General features: G+C 41.1%; 1 protein-coding gene, 1 long non-coding RNA gene and 1 pseudogene across 16 annotated transcripts in view; 2 read left to right on the plus strand and 1 right to left on the minus strand.

Annotated features, from left to right (window-relative positions):
- Positions 1 to 15,789, plus strand: part of ZNF26 (zinc finger protein 26) — a 66,520-nt gene extending 50,731 nt beyond the window's left edge. For 13 of the 15 annotated variants that reach the window (XM_054663878.2, XM_016924748.4, XM_063785336.1 and 10 more), the window contains one exon: positions 156 to 2,580. In XM_054663878.2, the coding sequence (XP_054519853.1) occupies positions 156 to 1,501 (1,346 nt within the window). In that variant the 3' untranslated portion in view covers positions 1,502 to 2,580. Of the gene's footprint in view, positions 1 to 155; positions 2,581 to 15,310 lie in introns of those variants that run through there. The other 2 variants (XR_010147885.1, XR_010147884.1) reach the window with 2 other exon arrangements.
- A 4,841-nt stretch (positions 15,790 to 20,630) lies between these two features.
- Positions 20,631 to 25,222, minus strand: LOC104001763 (uncharacterized). Its single transcript, XR_001708444.3, has 3 exons — positions 24,695 to 25,222; positions 22,026 to 22,076; positions 20,631 to 21,277 (listed from the first exon to the last, which is right to left on the minus strand). It is a non-coding gene; the product is annotated as an uncharacterized LOC104001763 (long non-coding RNA).
- LOC100610428 (protein tyrosine phosphatase type IVA 2-like) lies at positions 21,372 to 22,037 on the plus strand (annotated as a pseudogene).
- Positions 25,223 to 25,228: the final 6 nt, after the last annotated feature.

A 25,228-nucleotide genomic window follows, 5' to 3' on the forward strand; every position in this document is an offset into this window, starting at 1 on the left:
TGCCCCCATGCTTGGCCAGTATTTCTTTTGAACCAGTGTGGTTGGGTTGTTACCAAAAGAGAAAGGTTGATTACATCACAGTCCTAATACTGTTTAATTCCATATCAGGTTTATGTTATGATTCAGAAAGTTATATTTTGTTTGTTTGTTTGTAGATGGCTGGGAAGAATGGTACCAGAACAATCAAGATGAGCTTGAGAGTATTGAAAGAAGCTATGCTTGTAGTGTGTTGGGAAGACTTAATCTGAGCAAAACCCATGATTCTTCAAGACACAGACTCTATAACACACATGGAAAAAGTTTGACACAAAACTCAGCTCCAAGCAGAAGTTATTTAAGAAAGAATCCTGATAAGTTTCATGGTTATGAAGAACCATATTTTCTTAAGCATCAAAGAGCTCATAGCATAGAAAAAAACTGTGTGTGTAGTGAATGTGGGAAAGCTTTTCGTTGTAAGTCACAGCTCATTGTACATCTCAGAATTCATACAGGAGAGAGACCTTATGAATGCAGTAAATGTGAAAGAGCCTTCAGTGCCAAGTCAAACCTTAATGCTCATCAGAGAGTTCATACAGGAGAAAAACCCTACTCATGTAGTGAGTGCGAGAAGGTCTTCTCTTTCAGGTCACAGCTCATTGTCCATCAGGAAATTCACACAGGAGGGAAACCGTATGGCTGCAGTGAATGTGGGAAAGCCTACAGTTGGAAATCACAGCTTCTTTTACACCAGAGAAGTCACACAGGAGTGAAACCGTATGAATGCAGCGAATGTGGGAAAGCCTTTAGTTTGAAGTCTCCATTCGTTGTACACCAGAGAACTCATACAGGAGTGAAACCCCATAAATGCAGTGAATGTGGGAAAGCCTTTAGGAGTAAGTCCTATCTCCTTGTTCACATCCGAATGCATACAGGAGAAAAACCCTATCAATGCAGTGATTGTGGGAAAGCCTTCAATATGAAGACACAACTCATTGTACATCAGGGAGTTCACACAGGAAATAATCCTTATCAATGCGGTGAATGTGGGAAAGCCTTTGGTAGGAAGGAACAGCTCACTGCACATCTGAGAGCTCATGCAGGAGAGAAGCCCTATGGATGCAGTGAATGTGGGAAGGCTTTCAGCAGCAAGTCATACCTTGTTATACATAGGAGAACACACACCGGAGAGAGACCCTATGAATGTAGTTTGTGTGAGAGAGCCTTTTGTGGAAAATCACAGCTGATTATACATCAGAGAACTCATTCAACTGAGAAGCCCTATGAATGCAACGAATGTGAAAAAGCCTACCCTAGGAAGGCATCACTTCAGATACACCAGAAAACTCATTCGGGAGAGAAACCTTTTAAATGCAGTGAATGTGGAAAAGCCTTCACTCAGAAGTCATCTCTCAGTGAACATCAAAGAGTTCACACCGGAGAGAAACCATGGAAATGCTCTGAATGTGGGAAATCCTTCTGTTGGAATTCAGGGCTTCGTATACATCGGAAGACTCATAAATGAGAAATCAGAATGATGCAATGTGAGAAACATGTTCAGGAGACTTCGGATAATATAGACAGGATTTACAAGCAGGAGGCCCTAAAATTACACTCATGTCAAAAGAGAGGAGAGAGACCAACCATGTTTGGGATGAGTGTAAAAGCTTTCAGAAATAAGTTACAAATATTTGTAGATGAAAATAACGGAAGGAATGTGGAGCAATAAATATCAAATGTTGTAGTATCATCATGAAGATTCAGAGAATTTACACTAGGAACACCTTATAAGTTGAATAAATTAAGGAAGCATTTTCCCATTGAAAGTGTGTTCCATGGAAAGTCACATTCCAGATTTGAAGCTGTGTTTTTGTAAAATAAAATCTTGGTATGAACAGTTGACTTCATGGTGGAGTATAAAGTTGTTTTTTTAAAAATATGTAAATAATGTTCAGGAAAAACGCCGGGAACAGATTCTTAAAGTTAACGGATATTTAATGTGACTTTCCTGAGTTAACACTGAATAGTATTTCTAAAATTTTTTGTACTTTATTTTTTAATGTAACTTGTTCTATCTATCTATATATATATTTGATAGTTTGTGGAATAATATCCCCCAGTATTTTCCATATTAAATGCTAATTATCTTTTGATTTCTTTTTCATAAGCAGATCTGGCATTTATTACAGGGCTGCCGCTTAAGAGAACTCATTGTAATGAATGTTTATTATATTTTGCAGTTCCATGCCTGTTGTCCATTGATTGACATGAGCACCCTTGTTTTCTCTGGAGAAATACCTCCCCTCTCTGGGGTGCTTCCTGTGGTAGTGTCTTTCAGGTATCCGTTCCACTAGCTACAGGTGAGCATTTTACCCATTGTTGGATAATGGTAATCTCTTTTTCAGAATTTTGAGTCTGTAATTCATTTGTACATGAACCAGAAAATGTGGGAACTCATTCATTCTTGTCCCAGAATTCTGTTGAGAACATCCATTCATTCTGGCTAATTGATTACAAGAATAACTGTGGATACGATCCCTTTAGAACCTGCTTCTCTGATCTGTGTGTTTCCTCACTTCTCAATAAAAATGTCTTTTGCTTTTTGTTGTTTGGGTTTTTTTTTTTTTTTTTTTTTTTTGAGACTAAGTTTCACTCTTGTCCTCCAGGCTGGAATGCAATGGCATGATCTCAGCTCACTGCAACTTCCACCTCCTGGGTTCAAGCAATTTCCTTGCCTTAGCCTCCCAAGTGGCTAGGATTACATGCCTGGCTAATATTTGTATTTTTAGTATAGACGGGGTTTCACCATGTTGGCCAGGCTGGTCTTGAACTCCTGACCTCAGGTGATCCGCCCACTTCAGCCTCCCAAAGTCATGGGATTACAGGTGTGAGCCACCGAGCCCGGCCAGCTTTCTATTTCTTATAACCTAAGGGCTTTAACTGATCAGTTGTTGCCTTGGTAGCATGTAGTTAACAAAGTGGGGTATATGATTTAGGTTTGTTTGTTTTTCCTGAGACAAGAAAATCGCATTCTTGTTTATATTTGAAGATAGCAACTTTTAGCCATCATGTGAAATAGTGTTATTGTTTCTGTACACCTGGAACGTTGTAGTGCCTGATGCTGAGATTTTGGAAACACTGAAGAATTATAGCCTTATAAGAATTTTAAATTTATGAGAAAATCTGAGACAGGGGCAGAGATGGCTGATTTTGATCTTGCTAGATCTTAGACCATGAGAATGACAGGCCTGAAGCCCTGAAATCTCACCTCAGGGTGGAGTGTCAGACTTGGCAACTTTGACATTGCTGAAAAAGTTTCTTACAGCTGTAGGAGTGAGGTGGTGGGAATCAAATAGTATATTTGGCTTGGTGAATTAAAGTCAGTTCACCTCAAATGTTTACTAAATCCCTTAATGTAAACATGCATTGAAAAAGTTATCCTCAACCTTCCCCCCCAAAAAAAAGTTATCCCTTGATAATTTGAATAGGAATATCTGGGAAGAACCTGAGGACTCAGCCTAGCAAGCTCTTGTGATAGACTTTGAATAGCAGTATCTGCAAAGAACCTGAGGCCTCAGCCTAGCAAACTCTTCTGATAGACTTTGAATAGGAGTATCTGGAAAGAACCTGAGGACTCAGCCTAGCAAACTCTTCTGATAGACTTTGAATAGGAATGTCTGGGAAGAACCTGAGGCCTCAGCCTAGCAAACTCTTCTGATAGACTTTGAATAGGAATGTCTGGGAAGAACCTGAGGACTCAGCCTAGCAAACTCTTCTGATAGACTTTGAATAGGAGTATCTGGGAAGAACCTGAGGACTCAGCCTAGCAAACTCTTCTGATAGACTTTGCACTGCAGATGCTTCATTTATGGCTATAGAGTAGATGTTGGCAATATATAAAATTCAAACTTGAGTGTCCATAAATAACTGTTGTTGGAACATGGCTAAATATATTTGTGTATTATTTGACTGCTTTTGCACAGCCATGGCACAGTTGAGTAGTTGAGGTATAAAAAACCTGCCACCTCCTGATACAGATAGAACCCCTTCCCTTTTCTGGGAAAATGTGGAATTTGCCTTGCAGGAGGAAGCTTATTCTGCCAGTTCCCCATGGCTTATTTTTACCAGTTTGGTAACAATAATCTACACTAAACATGCCCTGGGATGGGATTGCTCATTTAGGAAAATATGTAGAATTCATAGAGCATTGCAGGAATGAGTAATATATCAAAACTTCTCAGCATGACAAAACCCAGGGCAACGTGACAAAACCCTGTCTACAAAAGTTTCTTAAAAGCTGGTTACAGCGGTGCACACCTGCAATCCCAGCTACTCAGGAGGTTGAGGCAGGAGGATCACTTGAGCCCAGGAGGTCAAGGATGCAGTGAGCTGCACTGTACTCCAGTCTGGGCAACAGTGAGACCCTGTCTCAAAAAAAAAGTTGGGGGAGGGGGTAAATACTTGTGAAATCCTTTGAGGGTGTTCAGTGAAGGGCAATTACTTACAGCATATACTTGGTGCACTGACACCCAGCAATGATGATGGTTTTGCTTTTTGTTTTTTGGTTTTTTTTTTTTTTTTTTTTTTTTTTTTTTGAGACAGAGTCTTGTTCTGTCACCCAGGCTGGAGTGAATTGCACGATCTCGGCTCACTGCAACCTCCACCTCCTGGGTTCAAGCGATTCTCCTGCCTCAGCCTCCATAGTAGCTGGGATTACAGGTGTGTGCCACCGCGCCTGGCTAATTTTTGTATTTTTAGTAGAGACGGGGTTTCATCACGTTGGCCAGGCTGGTCTTGAATTCCTGACCTCAGGTAATCCACCTGCCTTGGCCTCCCGAAGTGCCGGGATTACAGGCGTGAGCCACCATGCCTGACCATGATGATGGTTTTAAAAGTTAGCTGTAGCAGCTAAGGCAAGACCAGATCCAACACTGGCTTATGGCAAGGGGAAGAATAAAAGTCAGGAACTTTGCCATAATCTAGAAGAAAGAATGATAATGCTTTGTGACATGCTGGATTGTATCCATTATGTGTTCCTAAGACCCTCAGCCCTCTCCCTCCACCAAGACCCAATAAAAGTGTGTTATTGAAAGTAGTAGCTACTGGCCGGGCGTGGTGGCTCACGCCTGTAATCCCAGCACTTTGGGAGGCCAAGGTGGGTGGATCACAAGGTCGGGAGTTCGAGTTCAGCCTGGCCAATATGGTGAAATCCCGTCTCAACTAAAAATACAAAAATTAGTCGGGCATGGTGGCGGGCGCCTGTAATCCCAGCTACTCGGGAGGCTGAGGCAGGAGAATCGCTGGAACCCGGGAGGTGGAGGTGGCAGTGAGCAGAGATTGCGCCACTGCACTCCAGCCTGGGTTACAGAGTGAGACTCTGTCTCAAAAAAAAAAAAAAAAGAAAAGAAAATGACAAACACATGTTCTGTGTATATGACACAATCCTAACTGTGGCATGTATCTATGTCTTCACTTGCATCGGCCTCAATTATCAACTTGTGGCAAAAGAATAAGAAAGAGAACTAAAAAATGAAAAAAAATAAGATGCTTTCCTATAGTCCCAGCTACTTGGGAGGCTGAGGCAGGAGTGTCGCTTCAGCCCAGAAGGTTGAGGATGCAGTGAGCCATGATTGTATTTCAGCCTGGATGACAGGGCAAGACCTCATATCTGTAAAAAGTAAAAATAAATACATAAACAAACTATATAATAATAATACAGAAGACAAATGTCAATGTTGCTGAAAAGCCAAAAGAAGCCAAGAGGACAGTCTTCTGAGTAGAGGGCATAGGAGTTCCCAAAGAGGAAAGTCCAGTCTTGAGATCAGGCTGGAGGCCAAAAGGAACTCTTGACCTGAGACAGTTGGAAATATTACTTCTACTGGCAAATAAAAGTGCTTCAAGCAGACGTTTATTTAGAAATTCATGCTGCTTGTTTATTGATGGAATGTTTGTGTGACTCTTTAATAGAAGTCTGAACTAGGTATGCCATATATTTCCATATATCTTCATTTGTCTTGGGGGTAAGTGTTGAGAGAAGGAAGTGGCTTTTGGTTTTGTGAGTGTCTTGAAGATCTAAGGTTTATTGTGAAAAAGTGTAGGGGTAATTTCTTTTTTTTTTTTTTTTTGAGACAGAGTCTCACTGTGTCACCCATGCTGGAGTGCAGTGGCGTGATCTCGGCTCACTGCAACTTCCGCCTCTGGGGTTCAGGTGATTCTCCTGCCTCAGCCTCCTGAGTAGCTGGGATTACAGGCACCTGCCACCACACCTGGCTAATTTTTGTATTTTTAGTAGAGATGGGGTTTCACCATTTTGGCCAGGCTGGTCTCAAACTCCTGACCTCAGGTGATCCACCCGCCTTGGCTTCCCAAAGTGCTGGGATTACAGGCATGAGCCATCGTACCCGGCTAGAGCAACCTTAATTTTTAAAAACAATTTAGCTACTTTTTTTTTTTTTTTTTTTTTTTACTATTTTAAGAGCATCACAGTAAAAGGAAAATAACAGCTCACTTTGGGGCCAAAGTCTAAAATTTAAAATCAGCCCTACTCTGGCTGAGTGCAGTGGCTTATGCCTATAATCCCAACACTTTGGGAGGCAGGAGGATCACTTGAGCTCAGGAATTTGAGACCAGTCTGGACAACAAAGCAAAACCCCATCTCTGAAAAAAAAAAAATACCCTGGGATGGTGGCTTAGGGCTGTGGTCCCAGCTACTCTGGAGGCTGAGGCAGGAGGATTGCTTGAGCCCAGGAGATTGAGGCTGCAGTAAGCCATATTTGTACCACTGCACTCCAGCCTGGGTGACAAAGCAAGACCTTGTCTCAAAAAAAAAAAAAAAAATTCTACTCTCTTGGTATTTGTAATATGTTATGAGATACCATCATTGGAGGTTGTAAGGATGGGAATATTAGTTGAAAGTCTGATATTTTATCATTGAGTTGCCCTTTTCCAATTTTACATGCTTAGGTTGACTTGTCAATAGCAACAGTAAAAATCAGAAGACAGTAAAAGAATGTCTTCAATGTTCTGAAAGAAAATATCTACCTAGAAGGGTTATTCACAAACCAGGGTGAAATAATGTCATTTTAAACAAAATATTTAATACCAAGAAAGTTGGAAACATAAAAAAATAAAAAGTCATGCTTGGCCAAATCTAAACAGACTTAAAAATTATAAGATGTAATTTGATGGTACAAAAATATGGAAATAAGCCCCAGAAAATAACAGTATGTAACATTGGAAGAAGTCTATTTAATAATTTTTAGGAGAGTAGAGATTCTGATTATCCCACATGCCAGGGCATTAGACAAGGAGACCCACTTTACCACAGATAAGGTTCAGTGGTGGTCCCATGACTGATCTATTGGTCACACCTTATGCTTACCCCACCACCTAGAAGCGGCTGGTGTGACAGAGCATTGGATGACCTGCTGAAGGTGGTTTGAAGTACCAGCTTAGTGGCAGTACTTGACAAGCACAGGGCACCGTCCTCCAAGATGCAGTCCTGGAATCACAGACTTTCATCTGGTAGTGACTCCTCAATAGGGAGTATACACAGGTCCAAGAGCCAAGGAGTGGGAACGGGATCAGCTCCACTTAACATCATTTCCAGTGATCAGTTTGGAGACTGAAGAGCAACAGTCTGAGGAATGACCCCAGGCAGTAATTTGTTTCCACAGAAAAAACAAAGAGCACCAGTAAAGGGTAATTATGTAATAATAAAAGATAGTGCAAGTGCAGATTTCTTATTTTATTAGTAACTGATTAATAATTATAGGCCAGGCGTGGTGGCTAACGCCTGTAATCCCAGCACTTTGGGAGGCCGAGGTGGGCGGATCACAAGGTCTGGAGATCAAGACCATCCTCACTAACATGGTGAAACCCCATCTCTATTAAAAACACAAAAAATTAGCGGGGTGTGGTGGCGGGCGCCTGTAGTCCCAGCTACTCGGGAGGCTGAGGCTGGAGAATGGCTTGAACCCAGGAGGCGGAGGTTGCAGTGAGCCGAGATCACGCCACCGCACTCCAGCCTGGGCGACAGAGTGAGACTCCGTCTCAATAACAGCAACAAAAAAAGCAATTATATAAAACAATATGCAGTACTGTTTGGACTATAACATACAGAAGTGTAATATGTCTACCAATAACACCACAAAGGAGGAGGGTGGGAGAAAAGTCGTGTTGGGGTAAGGAAATGGCTCTAGATGGCAACTTAAAGCCACAAGAATAAGCTGAGAGAACCAGAAATAGGAAATAAATAGGCTACTGTAACAAAAGCTGTTAATATATACTTTCTCTTCATCTCTCAGCCTCTTTAAATGATAAAATATATAAAGCAATATTTATAGCAATGTGTTGTTGCATTTGTAACATAGATATATATATCAATACCAGCACAAAAGTCGGGGTGGGGGCTAGAACTATATAGGAATAATGGGTTTATAAAAGTCTTATTGGAATTAAGGTAGTATAAATCTGAAGTAGACTCTGATAAGTTAATGTGTATTTAACACTTCCTAGAACAAACACTAAAGAAATAACTGCAAAAATATTGTAAGGAATCATTAAATAAATAAAATATTACATTACAAAATATGCACTTAAGACAAAAGTGAAGGAGAAATAGATGAACAAAAGATACATGAGACATAAAATACGAAAGGGAAAGCAGCATATGTAAATCTAACTATATCAATAATAACTTTTTTTTAAGAGGGTCTTGCTCTATTGCCCAGGCTGGAGTGCAGTTGCATGGTCATAGCTCACTGCAGCCTTGAACTCTTGGCTTCAAGCAATTCTCCCACCTCCCACCTGGCTATTTTATTTTATTTTATTTTATTTATTTATTTATAGAGATGGAGGTATCAAACTCCAGGGCTCGAGCAATCCTCCCATTCTGGTCTCTTGAAGCATCAAGATTATAGGCATGAGCCAGCGCACCTGGCCAGTAATAACATTAAATGTGAATAGATTAAACTATCAAAAGACACAGATTGTCAAAGTGATGATAAAAAAAAATCCAACCATGTACAGGAGACATACATACATACTCAAAGATACAATTGGATTAGAAGTAAAGGATGGAAAAAGATATAAAATGCAAACAGCAACCATAATAAATCTCCAGTGGCTTTCTAATATCAGACACAATAGAGTTTAAAACAAAAGTTTTACTAGAGATAAAGAAAAGTATTTTGTAAAGATAAGTTATCAAGAAGATGTAACAATTATAAATAGACAATTGGGATTACATCAAGCTAGGAAGCTTCCATACTGCCGAGGAAATAACAAAATGAAGAGACAACCCACAGATTGGGAGAAAATATTTGCAAACTATCCATTTGACAAGGGGTTAATTGCCAGAATATACAGGGAGCTCAAACAACTCTATAGCAAAAACAAAGAAAAATAACAAAAAAACCCCCCAAACTCCAGATATTCCAATTATAAAGTAGGCAAAAGATCCGAACAGACGTTTCTCAGAGAAGACATGCAAATGTCTAACAGGTATATGAAAAAATGCTCAATATCACTACTTATCAGAGAGATGCAAACTAACCACAATCAGATATCATCCCTCTTCAGTTAAAATGGCTTGTATCAGAAAGACAGGAAAGAACAGATACTGGTGAGGATATGGAGGAAGGACAGCCCTCGTACACTGTTGGTGGGAGTGGAAATTAGTACAGCCACTATGGAGAACAGTATGGAGGCTCCTCAAAGCAACTGAAAATAGAACTATTATATGATCCAGCAACCCCACTACTGGGTGAAAAGCCAAAAGAAAGGAAATCAGTACATCAAAGAGACACCTGCACTCCCACGTTTCCTGCAGCACTATCCACAAGAGCCAAAAAATGAAATCAGGCCAGGCGTGGTGGCTCATGCCTGTAATCCCAGCACTTTGGGAGGCCGAGGTGGGTGGATCACTTGAGGTCAAGAGTTCAAGACCAGCTTGACCAGCCTGGTGAAACCCCGTCTCTACTAAAAATACAAAAGTTAGCGGGGTGTGGTGGCAGACACCTGTAGTCCCAGCTACTCGGGAGGCTGAGGCAGGAGAATCACTTGAACCCGGGAGGCGGAGGTTGCAGTGAGTTGAGATTGAACTGCTGCCCTCCAGCCTGGGCGACAGAGTAAAGCTCCATCTCAAAAAACGAAACAAAACAAAAATCAGAGCCCATCAACAAATGGATAAAGAAAGTGTGATATATATAAACACAGTCAATATGTCTATTCAGTCATAAAAAAGAATAAAATCCTGTCATTTGCAGCAACTGGGATGGAACTGAAAGCCATTATAATAAGTGAAATAAGCCAAGCACAGAAAGACAAATATTGCCTGTTCTCACTCATATTTGAAAGCTAAAAAAGTAGACCTCATGAAGATAGAGTTGATGGTGGTTACCAGAAGCTGGGAAGAGGGGGAAGGATGAAGGGGAAAAATATGAATGTATTTATTATTGCTGAACTGTACACTTAAAAATGGTAATGATGATAATATTTATACATTATATATTTACATTTTATATATTTATATTTTGCCTCAAAAAAGGCAAAAAAGAAGATATAATAATTATAAACATATATGTACCTAATAACAGCACCAAAATACACGAAGCAAAATCTGACAGAAATGAAGAGAGACAACTCAATACTAGTTGGAGACTTAATATCCCACTTTCAATATTAGAACAATCGTATAAGTTGTCTAGGACTGTCATAACAAAGAACCACAAACTGGATGGCTTAAACAACACAGATATATTGTCTTACTGTTCTGGAGGCTCCATGTTTGAAATCAAGGCATTGACAGGTTTTGGTTCCTTCTGAGGGCTCTGAGGGAAGGATCTGTTCCAGGCCTCTCTCCTTGGCTTGTAGATGGCTGTCTTCTCACTGTCTCATCACATAATCTCCCTTCTATATGTACATATCTCTGTGCAAACGTCCCCTTTTTATAGAGACATCAGTCATATTGACTCCTAAGTCCTCATTTTAACATTGTTAACTCTGTAAAGACCCTCTCTCCAAATAAGGCCTCACTCTGAGGTATGGAAATTAGGACCCCAACATATCTCTTTGAGTTGGGGGGACACTACTCAACACTGAAGTGTTTAGGGATGTCGAGAAATTATGCCTCCAACCTATGCTCATACATTTCTTTTTTTCTTTTTCTTTTTTTTTTTTTTTTTGAGACGGAATCTCACTCTGTCACCAAGGTTGAAGTGCAGTGGCACCGTGTCGGCTCACTGCAGCCTCTGCCTCCCGGGTTCAAGTGATTCTCCAGCCTCAGCCTCCTGAGTTCAAGTGATTCTCCAGCCTCAGCCTCCTGAGTAGCTGGGATTACAGGTGCCCACCACCACGCCCAGCTAGTTTTTATATTTTTAGTAGAGACGGGTTTTCACCATGTTGGCCAGGCTGGTCTTGAACTCCTGACCTCAGGTGATCCACCCACCTCGGCCTCCCAAAGTGCTGGGATTACAGGCGTGAGCCACTGTGCCCTGCCAATGCTTATACATTTCAAGAAAAACATTTATTTGGCCGGGCATGGTGGCTCACATCTGTAATCCTAGCATTTTGGGAGGCCGAGGCGGGTGGATCACCTGAGGTTGGGCGTTTGAGACCAACCTGGCCAACATGGTGAAACCCCCGTCTCTACTAAAAATACAAAAATTACCCAGGCGTGGTGGCAGGCACCTGTAATCCCAGCTACTTGGGAGGCTGAGGCAGGAGAATTGCTTGAACCCGGGAGGCAGAGGTTGCAGTGAGCCGGGATCACACCACTGCACTCCAGCCTGGGTGACAGAGTGAAACTCTGTCTCAGAAAAAAGAAAGAAAGAAAAACGTTTATTTGTAGAGAAAGCTAACATGGTAAAAATTTGAGGAATATTGGTAATATTTACAAATTCATTATCATTGTGTAAATTCTATATTACTTTTTAAACTTTCATGTTGTGTGGAGTCATTTCTAAAATCATTAAAAAGAGGCCAGGTGTGGTGACTCACGCCTGTAATCCCAGCACTTTGGAAGGCCAAGGTGGGCAGGATCACTTGAGGTCAGGAGTTTGAGACCAGTCTAGCCAACATGGTGATAGCCCGTGTTTACCAAAAATACAAAAATTAGCCAGGGTGGTGACGTGCACCTGTAATTCCAGCTACTCGGGAGGCTGAGACGGGAGTATCACTTGAACTCGAAAGGTGGAGGTTGCAGTGAGCCGGGATCACATCACTGCACTCCAGCCTGGGTGACAGAGTGAGACCCTATCACACACAAAAAATTAAAGTCATTAAAAAGAAAAACTGAATTTTGCAAAATTATTGGATGTCAGTATATTCAAATCAATTTTATTTCTATATATCAGAAAAATAATATAAAATGGGATTTAACAAATTGAATCAATTTTCAGTGGCATCAAAATACAAAATAGATACAAATCTTATGGTGTTGGAACTGTTCAGCATCTTGAAGGTGGTTGTTGATACATGAACCTACACTGGTGATAACATTGAACAGAACTTAATATACACACATACATACAAAGTATAAGTAAAACTGGGGAAATGTTAAGTATTGTGTGTCAGTATTCTGGCTCTGATATACTATAGTGTTGCAAAATGTTAGCATTGGGGGAAACTGGGAAAAGTGTATAAGGGATCTCTGCATTATTTTGTATACTCTAGGTGAAACTATCTCAATGCAAATTTAATTAAAATAAATCTGATAAAGATGTAAAAGAATAAAGAGACTATTATCCAGTTGATAAAATATGCAACTATGAAATAAACTGAACAAATTGAACAAGCTTGAACAAATTGAATCATCAATATGTTCAAGTCCTAGACATTTAATAGTGATAAATGTTATTCCCCAAATACTGTATGTAGTATAACATCTTTGTTAAAGGCCAAGATAAAGCAAAATGGAGTTATATATTGTTTAGGCATATGTGTTTATGTGACAAAACAACGGGGAAAAAAGCTAGAAAATGATAATCAAAATCTTTAGGATAGTGTCTACCCCTGTGGAAGAAGCAGTGAGTTGGAAAAAGGGAACACTAAGTAGAGGCTTCAAGTTATTTTTAATTTTCTGTTTGGGTGAAAGATTCAAGAGCATTTGTGAGAATGTACTTGTAACTAATATTTGATGAACAGGGGCTATACAACAGTTTAGATTTTAAAAAATTATGGGAGAATACTAAGGATAACCATACGCCAGTCAAATAAAAATAGATAACACATTTTTCAGTTTTCTAGAATACTGCACATTATCAAAACTGACCAAGCAGAAAAAGCAAGACTGAATAAAATCAACAATAAATAAGAAAATTGGAGTATCAAAAGCTTCCCTCAGTGAAATATAGCAAAGCCCAGATGGATGTCCAATAAAATTTTAGCAAACATTAAGGACTTGATTATCATTATGTAAGCAGTATTAGAGAATTTTTAAAATATAGATTACTTCCAAATTCACCTAGAAATTCTTCTATAACCTTTACACCAAATCAGGATAGAGACAGTAGAAGAAAAAATAAATACAGGTCAATCTAATATATGAAAATTTTCTGAGTAAATGAAATCCAGGTCTCTTTCGCCATACATTTGTATATGAGGTTGAACCATAGGAAATTACAATAATCAACCATGTTTTACAAATGTGGCAGATTTTATTTTCTGAAGTGGGCTATAACAGTAGCTTCTGTCTCATCTCCTCTTCTACAGTGTGATCTTGCCACTCCTCCCACTTATAGTCTTGCCCCATCCTTTGAGTTTTGTTGGCTTGTGAGTCACTTGTAGCCAAAAGAATGTGGAGGAAGTGATCATGTAACTTCGCAGGATATAAAAAGCCATGCGGCTTCTGCCTTGATTGCAGAGATCCTTCATTTGCCATGTAAGCAGTCCTTGAAGCTGCAGTACTAGGAGGAAATCTCAAATAATCCATATAGAGAAACCACATAGAGAGGCTCTGAGATGACATAAAGAGATGCTTGTTCAGCCCCATATGCTCCCGTTCCATGCCTTTCCGGCTCCATGAGAAATCCTGACCCAGAACGGCTCAGTCAGACCTCTCCTGAATCCCTGACAAACAGGAACCATCAGAAATAATAACGTCTTTGTTGCTATTTGTGCTATAATGTTTTGAGGTGATACGTTAGACTACAGTAGTGATTGGAATAGAAATTTAGTGTTGGAAGTGGGGTCCTACTTACATGCATCACTGGCCTTGGCACTGGATGATGAGCAGAATCTGAAAGGCCCTTGAGTAAAATATCAGTAAAACCCAGTGGGCTTTGGGGATGGTATTAGCAGAGTCTAAAAGTCATCAAGGAGGTTGCTGGTGAGAGCTTGAAGGAACACAAGGAAAGCATTATTGAAACATGGAGAAAATGAGACTTTTTTGTGTAGTGACAGGTTTATCAACACTGTCACCTAATGTAAATGGAAAATAGAAGATGTACCTCATGACCTCAGTGATAGAGCTAAGTGTTTTCTAGACCCAGTGTTCAGGATGCTACCGGGCTCCTCATTGCTTATAATAAAATGAGAGGAAAGAGAACTAAAAAACGAACCATTCCACGGAGGAAATGGTAATCAGTCTTTTCAGCTTGTAAAGCATTCTCAAAGTACAAAAGCTCCTCAGGGAAAAGATGTAATCCAGGGCTGGCTATAATACCCTTATGTAAGATTCCAGAAAGATCTGAAGCGGTGCCTCCTGACCCCCTTCAATGAATAAACAAAAAGGACTTCTAAGGACTTGAGAGAATGCTTCTGTGAGCCCTCTCTCATAAGCAACAGAACTGCTAAGAATTTTAAGGGTGAGGTCCCACAAAAGGCCCACTGAGAGCCCATGGTAGAGAAAGTCTTAAGAGATTTTTGGGGTGTGGCTTTTGTCTAATGGAATGGGTTGTATGCAGATAGCTAAAAATCCCACACATTCTTAAAAACAGTGATGCTAACTTTACAGATAAGGACAAACTGTATAAAAAAAGATATTTGAACTCTCAACCTTTTTGCTCAGGAAGTAGGTTGAGAAGGATACTCAATTGCAAACATGGTCACATTTTATGAAAAACCATGGATGACTCAGAGAGCAGAACTAAGATCCAGAGGGTAGAGCAAAGAGCCATGGAGGAGAAGCCCAAGAAAGCAGAACCAAACCCTAATCATCGAACTGGTAATGGGTACCCAGTAGGATTTATGGATTTCTATGGAACAGTGACTACTGTGTGCCTCCTCTTGTCCCCATTTTTGAATAGGAGTATTGGTAACAGTTTTTCTGTGTCTGCCCCACTGTTACGTTCTGGGTGTGTAAGATGAAAATAACTTGTCTCATATTTCACAGGCATTCAGATTGGGAGAAATAGCACCTCAGGAACTGCATCCTCAAGAGTCCCATCTGCACCTGTAGCAGAGTCTGACGATGAGATCCTGGTCTTCAATCTGATATTATAAGGGGATGAGACATTGGGATCTTGGGGGAGGAGATGGCTGTACTTTGCATGGGGGGGATGTGAATTGTTACAGCCAGAGGGCAGACCGTGGTAATCCCAAACATGGCCAAAACAGTATCTCCTATCACACATTCTCTTCCACAGTGTGCCTGCTATATATTTCTCCCATGAGAGTTGAGGTCGACACCAGCTCCTTGAACCTGGGTGGACTTGTAATTTGCCTGTAGCCAACAGAATGCAGCAGAAATAGGCCAGGTGCAGTGGCTCATACCTGTAATCCCAGAGCTTCAGGAGGCCAAGGCAGGAAAATTGCTTGAGCCCAGGAGTTTGAGACCAGCCTGGGAAACACAGTGAGACCCCGTTTCTATTTAAGAAAGAAAAAAAAAAATGCAGCAGAGATGAAGCTGTGTAACTTCCAAAGCTAGGTCATAAAAGGTGATGCAGCTTCCATCTTGTCACTGGAATTCACACTCTTGAACCATTCAGCAGCCATATAAATAGTCCAATGGCCCTGAGCTGCCCTGCAGTAAGAAAGCCCTAACTAGCTCACACACAGACTACATCAAGAGTGAGAGATGCCTAAAACACCCCCAGGCATTCCAGCCCCTTCTGTTCTAGATCTAGCCTTAGAAAAAGCTGCCTAGCTGAGCCTATCTTGAATTTCTGACCCAGGAAACTATTAGATATAATAAGTTTTTTTTTTTTTTTTTTTGAGATGCAGTCTCACTCTTTCCCAGGCTGGAGTGCTGTGGCACGATCCTGGCTCACTGCAGCCTCCTCCTACTGGGTTCAAGCAATTCTCTGCCTCAGCCTCCCAAGTAGCTGGGATTACAGGTGCTCGCCACCATACTTGGCTAATTTTTGTATTTTTAGTAGAGATGGGGTTTCACCATCTTGGGCAGGCTGGTCTTGAACTCCTGACCTCATGATCCATCTGCCTCGGCCTCCCAAAGTGCTGGGGTTACAGGCGTGAGCCACTGCGCCTGGCCAATAAGTCTCTTTTTTTAGGTAATCAAGTTAAAATAATAAGTCACTAAATTTTGAGGTGTTCTGTTATGTAGAGGAGTGACTGGACCAACCCACAAAAAGGACAACTTCATATAGTTCAACTTTTTTTTTTTTTTTTTTTTGATACAGAGTCTCGTTCTGTCACCCAGGCTGGAGTGCAGTGGCATAATTTCAGCTCATGGCAACCTCCGCCTCCAAGGTTCAAGTGATTATCATGCCTCAGCCTCCCAAGTAGCTGAGATTACAGGCACCTGCCACCACACCTGGCTAATGTTTGTATTTTTAGTAGAGGTGGGGTTTCACCATGTTGACTAGGCTGGTCTCGAACTCCTGACCTCAGGTGATCTGCCCACCTTGGCCTCCCAAAGTGCTGGGATTACAGGCGTGAGCCAACACTCCTGGCTTCTCATGACCTTATTTAGCCTTAATTATTTTATTAAACATTCCACTTCCCAGTACAGCAACACTGGGGGTTAGGGCTTCAATATATGACTTAAGGGGCACATTCAGTCCATGATTCCACCAACTTTCAATAAGAAAACATACTATAGGCAGGGTGTGGCGGCTCACACCTGTAATTCCAGCACTTTGGGAGGCCGAGGTGGGTGGATCACCTGAGGTCAGGAGTTCAAGACAAGCCTGGCCAACATGGTGAAACCCCATCTCTACAAAAGTACCAAAAAAATTAGCCAGGCTTGGTGGTGAGCGCCTGTAATCCCAGCTGCTTGGGAGGTTGAGATGGAAGAATCATTTGAATCCTGGAGGTGGAGGTTGCATTGAGCCAAGATCATGCCATTGCACTGCAGCCTGGGTGACAGAGTGAGACTCCATCTCAAAAACAAACAACAACAATAACAAAAAATACTATAAAAAACCCTCATATTCATTATAGCAATAGAAATAAGCTACTTAGAAATATATCTTATAAAATGTTAAATTTAAAATGAGAACTGTCTGGGAATAAATCTTCCAAAAACCACATATAAACTGAAAAATTATGAATACAATAATGTTTTAAAGTTTGTAAAAGAAAAACTAAAAAATGGGCCGGGCATGGTGGCTCACGCCTGTAATCCCAGCACTTTGGGAGGCCGAAGCAGGTGGATCACGAGGTCATGAGATCGAGACCATCCTGGCTAACATTGGGAGGCCGAAGCAGGTGGATCACGAGGTCATGAGATCGAGACCATCCTGGCTAACATGGTGAAACCCCGTCTCTACTAAAAATACAAAAAATTAGCTGGCAGTGGTGGCGGGCGCCTATAGTCCCAGCTACTTGGGAGGCTGAGGCAGGAGAATGGCGTGAACCCGGGAGGCGGAGCTTGCAGTGAGCCGAGATTGCGCCACTGTACTCCAGCCTGGGTGACAGAGCGAGACTCCGTCTCAAAAAAAAAAAAAAAAAAAAAGAAAAACTAAAAAATGGAAAGATACATTTGTTACTGAGCAATAGGCTTACTTTACAACATGCACAGAAGCCAACATTATGGTTCCCTCTTTTGAGGAAGAAAAAAAAAAGCTTTATACCAAGTCAACTGGCAAGGAGACAAGAGGCAATGCTCAGATCTGTCTCTGTGATTCGGGTGGGTCAAGTTTTTATGGCATTTCCAGCTAGACCCAGATGATGCCAATGCAGGCCTGCCAGGCTGGTGATGATAACAATTAGAAATTAAAGCTTTTTGCATTGCATGTGCCAAGGCAATTTTGGCTGTGTGTGCACCTGCAACAACTTAAGAAATGGTTAATTTGTTTGAGCTGGTCCCACAGTTACAGGTACCCCCCTTTTTGTGCACTCCTCAATCTTGAGGGAAGTGGGGTGACGACCATTCTAGCTACTTCATGCTTTCAAGGCACGCAGGTCTGAGTACAAAGAATGCATGAGTGGGGCTACTGACATACAAGATAGCTCTGCTCCATCTGTACCTTGACAAGAAGGAAAAGGAATCCCAACATACATACAATTATAGTTCCTAACTTAATTAGACCCTCAAAAATAGATCTTATCCATGATGGCATGAACAGAGGCCTGGTTGGCATCTTGAGTGAGCTGTTTCCTTCAGCTGCCCTCTGTTTCTGGCCTTCTAGTTTGATCAGGCAGAGGCTGGTTTTAGACTCTAAAAGGAATGAAAATATGGATAAATGGCTTTTCATTTATCTGGGGATCCAAGAGCCCTTTCAGTCTTTTGTTTTTTTCTGGAAAGTAACTGAAGATCAGTTAGGGGCTCACAAGTGTATTCCTGGGTGATCAGTTAGGGGCTCACGAATGTATTCCTGGGTGATGAGTTAGGGGCTCACGAATGTATTCCTGGGTGATCAGTTAGAGGCTCACGAATGTATTCCTGGGTGATCAGTTAGGGGCTCACAAGTGTATTCCTGGGTGGAGAAGTTAGTTTGGGCTTCTACAGCCATTTGGGGTTTGGATGACTTGGCCCTACTGCTTCCTGTTGTCTGTGGTAAGTGTAAGCTGTGTAATGACGGGTTGCAGAGAGTTTTAAATATGATCACATACTACTTTTTTATTGGAGATGGGATCTTGCTGTGTCACCCAGGCTGGAGTGCAGTGGACAGGTACAATCTTTACTGGTGATTGATGAACCCAGGGCTTGACTCCTTTTAACTTTATGAATGAATGAGTTACCAGGAGAACTTCATAAGGGTCCATTCCATTTGGGCTGTATTTGGTGCTCAGGGTTGTGATTTTTCCAGATTTGAAGGGGTACTTGGTCTCCTGGGCTAGGGCATTGTAAAAGAACATCTATAGGAACAAAGAATATCTATAGGAACAAAGAACATCTATAGGAACAAAGTTGCACCCAGAGACTGTGTGTGTGTGTGTGTGTGTGTGTATATATATATATTTATTTATGTATTTATTTTGGATGGATAAAATAACAGATGGATAAGATCATTTAAAATGTATATTTATATATAAATAATACATATTTATATATATTTTAGATATTTATATATATATTATATATATTTTAGATGGAGTCTTACACTGTCGGCTGGGTTGGAGTGCAATGGCGTGATCTCTGTTCACTGCAATCTCCACCTCCCGGGTTCACACGATTTTCCTGCCTCAGCCTCCTGAGTAGCTGGGATTACAAGTGCACACCACCACAACTGGCTAATTTTTTGTATTTTTAGTAGAGACAGGGTTTCACTATGTTGGCCAGACTGGTCTTGAACTCCTAACCTCATGACCTACCCACCTTGGCCTCCCCAAGTGCTGGGATTACAGGCCTGAGCCACTGTGCCTGGCCAGACTCTACATATTTTTTGGTATCTAGTTCTTTTACAATATGACTGTTTTAGGAATTTTAACAAAATTTAGTTTTAAGGAAGGGTTGCTCATAAAGCATTTCATAGGGGCCTAATTGGAGCTTGCTTTTAGGGTGACTCTTACTGTAAGCAGGGCAATAGGCAAGACCTTATCCCAGGCTAAGTTGATTTCTTGTTTTGGAATTCAAAATTTTTTTTGTAGAGATGGGGAGTCTCGCCATGTTGCCCAGGCTGGTCTTGAACTCCCAGCCTCAAGCGATGTTCCTGCCTCAGCCTCTCAAAGTGCTGGGATTACAGGTGTGAGCCACTGCACTTAGCCACAGTTAATAAGTTGGTTTCTTAATTTCCTTTTTCCCGGAAGTCAGCAAACCTCTGTCTTTCCATATGCCTCCCATGCATAAAAAAAAAAAAGGACAACTTAAGAAACAACCCCCCAATGTATAGAAATGTATGTCAGCAGTAACCACTGAAACTCGCTATCTGCAGTTTCTGCATTTCTAATATTAGTCCAATTTTTAAAAATCCTGATCTGTCAGTATCCATATCTTGTTCCTAACTCCTCCTAATATTCTACCATTAAGAAGCACACTGGCTTTACGGTTAAAATCCTATGGTTTTTTTTTTTTTTTTTTTTTTTATCATGTTAAGGTAGCAAACAAATTTGCTATTTTTATAAAATCTAAAATATATTTTAAAATTGATTTTTTCATGTAATTGAAGTGATTTTATTTTCCCCTTAACTTACTGCGATGGTAATATTAGTAGATTTTCTGATCAACTTTGTGTTTCTAGAATAGAATCCATTTGCTTATAGTATATTTTAGCAATGCACTGCCAGCTTCTCTCTGTTAATAACTTCTCAATATTGATGCTTGCATAATCTTAAGTTTGAGGTTTCTTTTCAAATCATACATTCATCAATTTTGGTATCTTTATGCTATTTAATAAATAGAAAATTTTCCTTCTTTTAATTCCTCTGGAATTGTTTTTTCAGCTTTACTAAAGGTATATCTGACAATTTAAAATTGTGTCTAGGGAGTGGCTGGAGTGGCAGCTGGGCAGCAAGACTAACTCTGGATCCACCAGGCCAGGTGTCGTGTACAGAGGCTGGGACAGCCATCCCCAACTCCAATGCCCAGTCCCCAGCACACCAGCACTTTCTGGTGATGTTGCACATTTATGGTGATTCTGAGTGTGGGAGCAGACTTCTGCCAGGCTTAGCACAGCATTTTCACCGACAAATGAGCTTTGAGGTTCTACATGCTGTCATTAACACTACCTTGAAAACTCTAGACACCAAGACTGGCCTCAGAAATAGATACCTTTTTTAAAAAAATTGCAAGTATATTTCTTTTAACGATTCCAGTAAAATTAAGCATCAAGTAAACAAAAGTGGAAAGTGACCTACACTTTAAACTTGTTGAACTAAATGTAATAAAGGCTGCTTAAGTTTTTTATGTCCTTGGATTTTTTGGAGTCCAGAGGTGTCCATCTGCAGAAATTGAGGCCCAAGTTGAATTTGGATTCCAGTGGATTCTGAACAATTCTGCTTATCTTGAAGACAGAAGCTTCATAAGGAATAGACAAGTTAAATAGAAAAAACACTGATCAATAGGCAGTTTAGTGATCTAAAAATAAAACATTAAAAAGTTTTCTGCTGTGAAACATTTCAAGATTTATTGATTTTTTTTCACTTTCCCCATTACACTCACACACATGCTCACACTTTTTCTTTGCCATAATGGACTGTTCAGCCCCTGTGGAGATTTACAGGAACATGCATTTTCTCATAACCCACAAGTCTACCAGTGCCACTGCAACAAGTTCACAGAGGAATGTGAGACGTGTGGAGTGACACCTTTGGTTTGAGTTTGTGATGCTACATTTGGTAAAGTTCCAGTTGAAAAAGAAGGAATCCACATTTTAGATTGGTCTTTTGACGATGAAGCTCCACCACCTAATCAGATAGCAGATGACTGGCTAAACCTGTTAATCACCAAAGGGCGTGAAAAGCCAGGTTGCTGCCTTGCAGTGCATTGTGCTGTGGGATTGGGAAGGGCACCTGTGCTGGCAGCGCTTGCTTTGAATATGGAATTAAGTATGAAGATGCAGTTCAGTTTATAAGACAAAAAAGAAGGGGAGCATTCAATTCCAAACAGCTGCTTTACTTGGAGAAATGCCGACCTAAGGGGCAATTACACTTCAGAGATACCAGTGGGCATTGCTGTGTTCAGCAGAAATGTAAATGAAGACCGGCTGGACTGTGGCATTTTAGAGGAACTCTTAGTACTTGGAAATGTGAATCTGGAGTCTTACCTGTATCATCCAAGTAGTGATAGACTCAGTACTCAGCCACTCTCCCAATAGCTGGAAAAATGCAAACAAAAAAAGAAATCCCTCTATAAAATCAATAAAATGTTTAAGAAAAGAAAAAAATGAGATAAAATTGTATCCAAGATGACAATGGGATCTTTTGACATATATATAATATATATATATATATATATATATATATATATAATTGTGAAGTGACTGACACAATCAAGCCAGTGAATGTATCCATCACCTCACATAGTTACCCTTTAGGTATGTGTGACGAGGGTATTTCAGGCTTACTCTAAGTGAATTTCAAGCGTACAACATATTATTAACTGTCGTCACCATGCTGTCCATTAGGTCTCCAGAATTTATTCATGTTATAACTGCAAGTTTGTTCTCTTTTTAAAACATTTGACCAACGTCTCCTCATTTCCCACACTTGCCACCTGACCTCTGGTAACCACTCTTCCACTGTTTCTATGAGTTCGACTTTTTAAGATTCCACATCTACGTGAGATCGTGTAGTATCTTCTTTCTGTATCCGTGTATTTCTATGTGTATTTCACCTTGCATAATGTCCTCCAGGCTCATCCATGTTGTAGTAAATCACAGAATTTTCTCCTTTTTTGAGGCCAAGTAATATTCTATTGTGTACGTATACCACATTTTCTTTATCTTTTGATAGATGCTTAGGTTGTTTCTACATCTTCACTATTGTGAATAATGCTGCAATGAACAGGGGAGTGCAGATATCGCTGAGATATCTTTTAATTTTATTTATTTTGGATATATACTGCTATGATTTGAATGTCTATGCCCTCTGAAAATTACGTTGCAACTAACCCCCATTGTAACAGTGTTAGGAGAGTGGGAAAGCTGCCTATGGCAATTGAGAGGTGGGACCTTTGGGAGGTAACTAGGATTAGATGAGCTCATGAGGGTGGGCATTAGTGGCTTTATAGGAAGAGAAAGAGAGAAATGGGCTCGGCTGCTTGATCCCCCTTCACAGTGTGCACCCTGGACTGACTTGGGGCTCTGCAGAGAGTCCTGCTAGCAAGGAAGTCCTTACCAGAAGTGTCCCTCAACCTTGGACTTCCCAGTCTCCAGAACTGTAAGAAATAAATTCATTTTCTTTATAAATTATTCAGTGTCAGGTATTCAGTTACAGCAATAGAAAATAAACTAAGACAGAAAATTGGTACTGAGGAGTGGGGCTGTTGCTAATAATAAATCCTGAAAATGTGGAAGTGGCTTTGGAACTGGGTAATGGGCAGAGTTTGGAAGAGTTTGGAGGAGCAGGTTAGAAAAGGCCTAGATTCTGGTGAGGGATTGTCTCAAAAAAAAAAAAAAGAAGAAGAAGAAGTAGTTGTGAAACCATGCCCCCAAATAGTTAAAGAAACCAGTGACTAACAATTTTTTTTTTTTTTTGAGATGGAGTCTCGCTCTTGTCGCCCAGGCTGGAGTGCAGTGGCGCGATCTCAGCTCGCTGCAATCTCCACCTCCCAGGTTCAAGCGATTCTCCTGCCTCAGCCTCCCGAGGAGCTGGGATTACAGGTGTGCACCACCACGCCCAGCTAACTTTTGTATTTTTAGTAGAGACAGGGTTTCACCATGTTGGCCAGGCTGGTCTCGAACTCCTGACCTCAGGTGATCTGCCCGCCTCGGCCTCCCAAAGTGCTAGGATTACAGGCGTGAGCCACCGCGTCCGGCTAACAGAAATTCTTGAGCTTACAGGATGGCAGATAAGAAACAGTTTGCTGAAACTCCGTTTGTAACATAATACAACTGGCTGAAATCAGTTGAAACCAATATAACCAAACGGAGTCCATGCAGAATGAGCTTGCTGATGTCGCAGCCTGAATTTCCACTGCACTTTTCACACTAACTCTACCTTAATTTGCACATGGGACCCAAGAAGAGGCTTGAAGAGACAACTGCACATGGTCGGGGACTTTCCAGACTTCCTTTTTCCTTCACCATTCACCTGTGAATCCCAGAATCCACCCTCTAAACTTTTTTCACAAAAGTGCTGCCTTAAGGGCAGCACAGAGAGATAGATTTGAACTAAACTCCTGTCACTTGGTTGGTCAACTCGCAATTAAGCTTTTCTTTTCTCGGACGCCTGGTGCCATAGTATTGGCTTCTGTGCACATCGGGCAATGAGCTCTTTTGCGTAGCAGTATTTGGATATCCGGTTTCCTCACGCTATTTATTGAAGCGACTGTCCTTTCCCCATCGTGTATTCTTGACACAAGATTAGTTGACTGTATATGCATGGGGTTATTTCTGGTTTTTCTACGCTGTTCCATATTGGTCCATGCGTCTGTTTTTATGCTAGTACTTCACTGGTGAGTTCTACCTCTGGGAATAAATATAAGAATTCTCTAATCACTGGATGTTTGAAGCAATTCACTAAGCAACTCATTATGATGCTTTCTGGCAAAGGATCTCTGAATTTGTCTTCAAATTGTGGATAAAATTGGGTCAAATTTGGCCCATCTTGTCCTGGAGAATCATTTGTGTCACAAATAATCAAATTTATTAGTATAGAGCGGATTTTCATTCAATTTCCTATGTGTCTATGGTTATTTCTCTTTTTTCATCTCTCTCCTCTCTCTCCTCCATCTCCCCGGCCCCATCTTGCTGTCATAAGCATCGTGACTTACCTATAATTCTCCCTACGACTCCAGTTATGGATCAACTTTACTTTTTTCTGTTAATTTTTACCTTCTTTCCATAAATATATTTAAATTTTTTCTGGTTTCCTCAACTGAAGTCAAACCAATTGAGTATTGGTGGGCCGGGCGCGGTGGCTCACGCCTGTGATCCTAGCACTTTGGGAGGCCAAGGCGGGCGGATTGCCTGAGCTCAGGAGTTCGCGACCAGCCTGGGCAACACGGTGACTCCCCGTCTCTACTAAAATACAAAAAAATTAGCCGGGCGTGGCGGCGGGCGCCTGTAGTCCCAGCTACTCGGGAGGCTGAGGCAGAAGAATGGCGTCAACCCGGGAGGCGGAGTTTGCAGTGAGCCGAGATCACGCCACTGCACTCCAGCCTGGGTGACAGAGCGAGACGCCGTCTCAAAAAAATATATATATATATTGGTGGATTCGGTTTCCCTTTATGTTTCTCAGAAAACCGTGTGAGCCCGTTTGGAGTCACTGCGTCTCCAAGCGACAGGCACTTCCGGACGCGGGGCAC

Source organism: Pan troglodytes, chromosome 10 (genome assembly GCF_028858775.2).
Source record: "Pan troglodytes isolate AG18354 chromosome 10, NHGRI_mPanTro3-v2.0_pri, whole genome shotgun sequence".
Lineage (NCBI taxonomy): Eukaryota > Metazoa > Chordata > Mammalia > Primates > Hominidae > Pan > Pan troglodytes.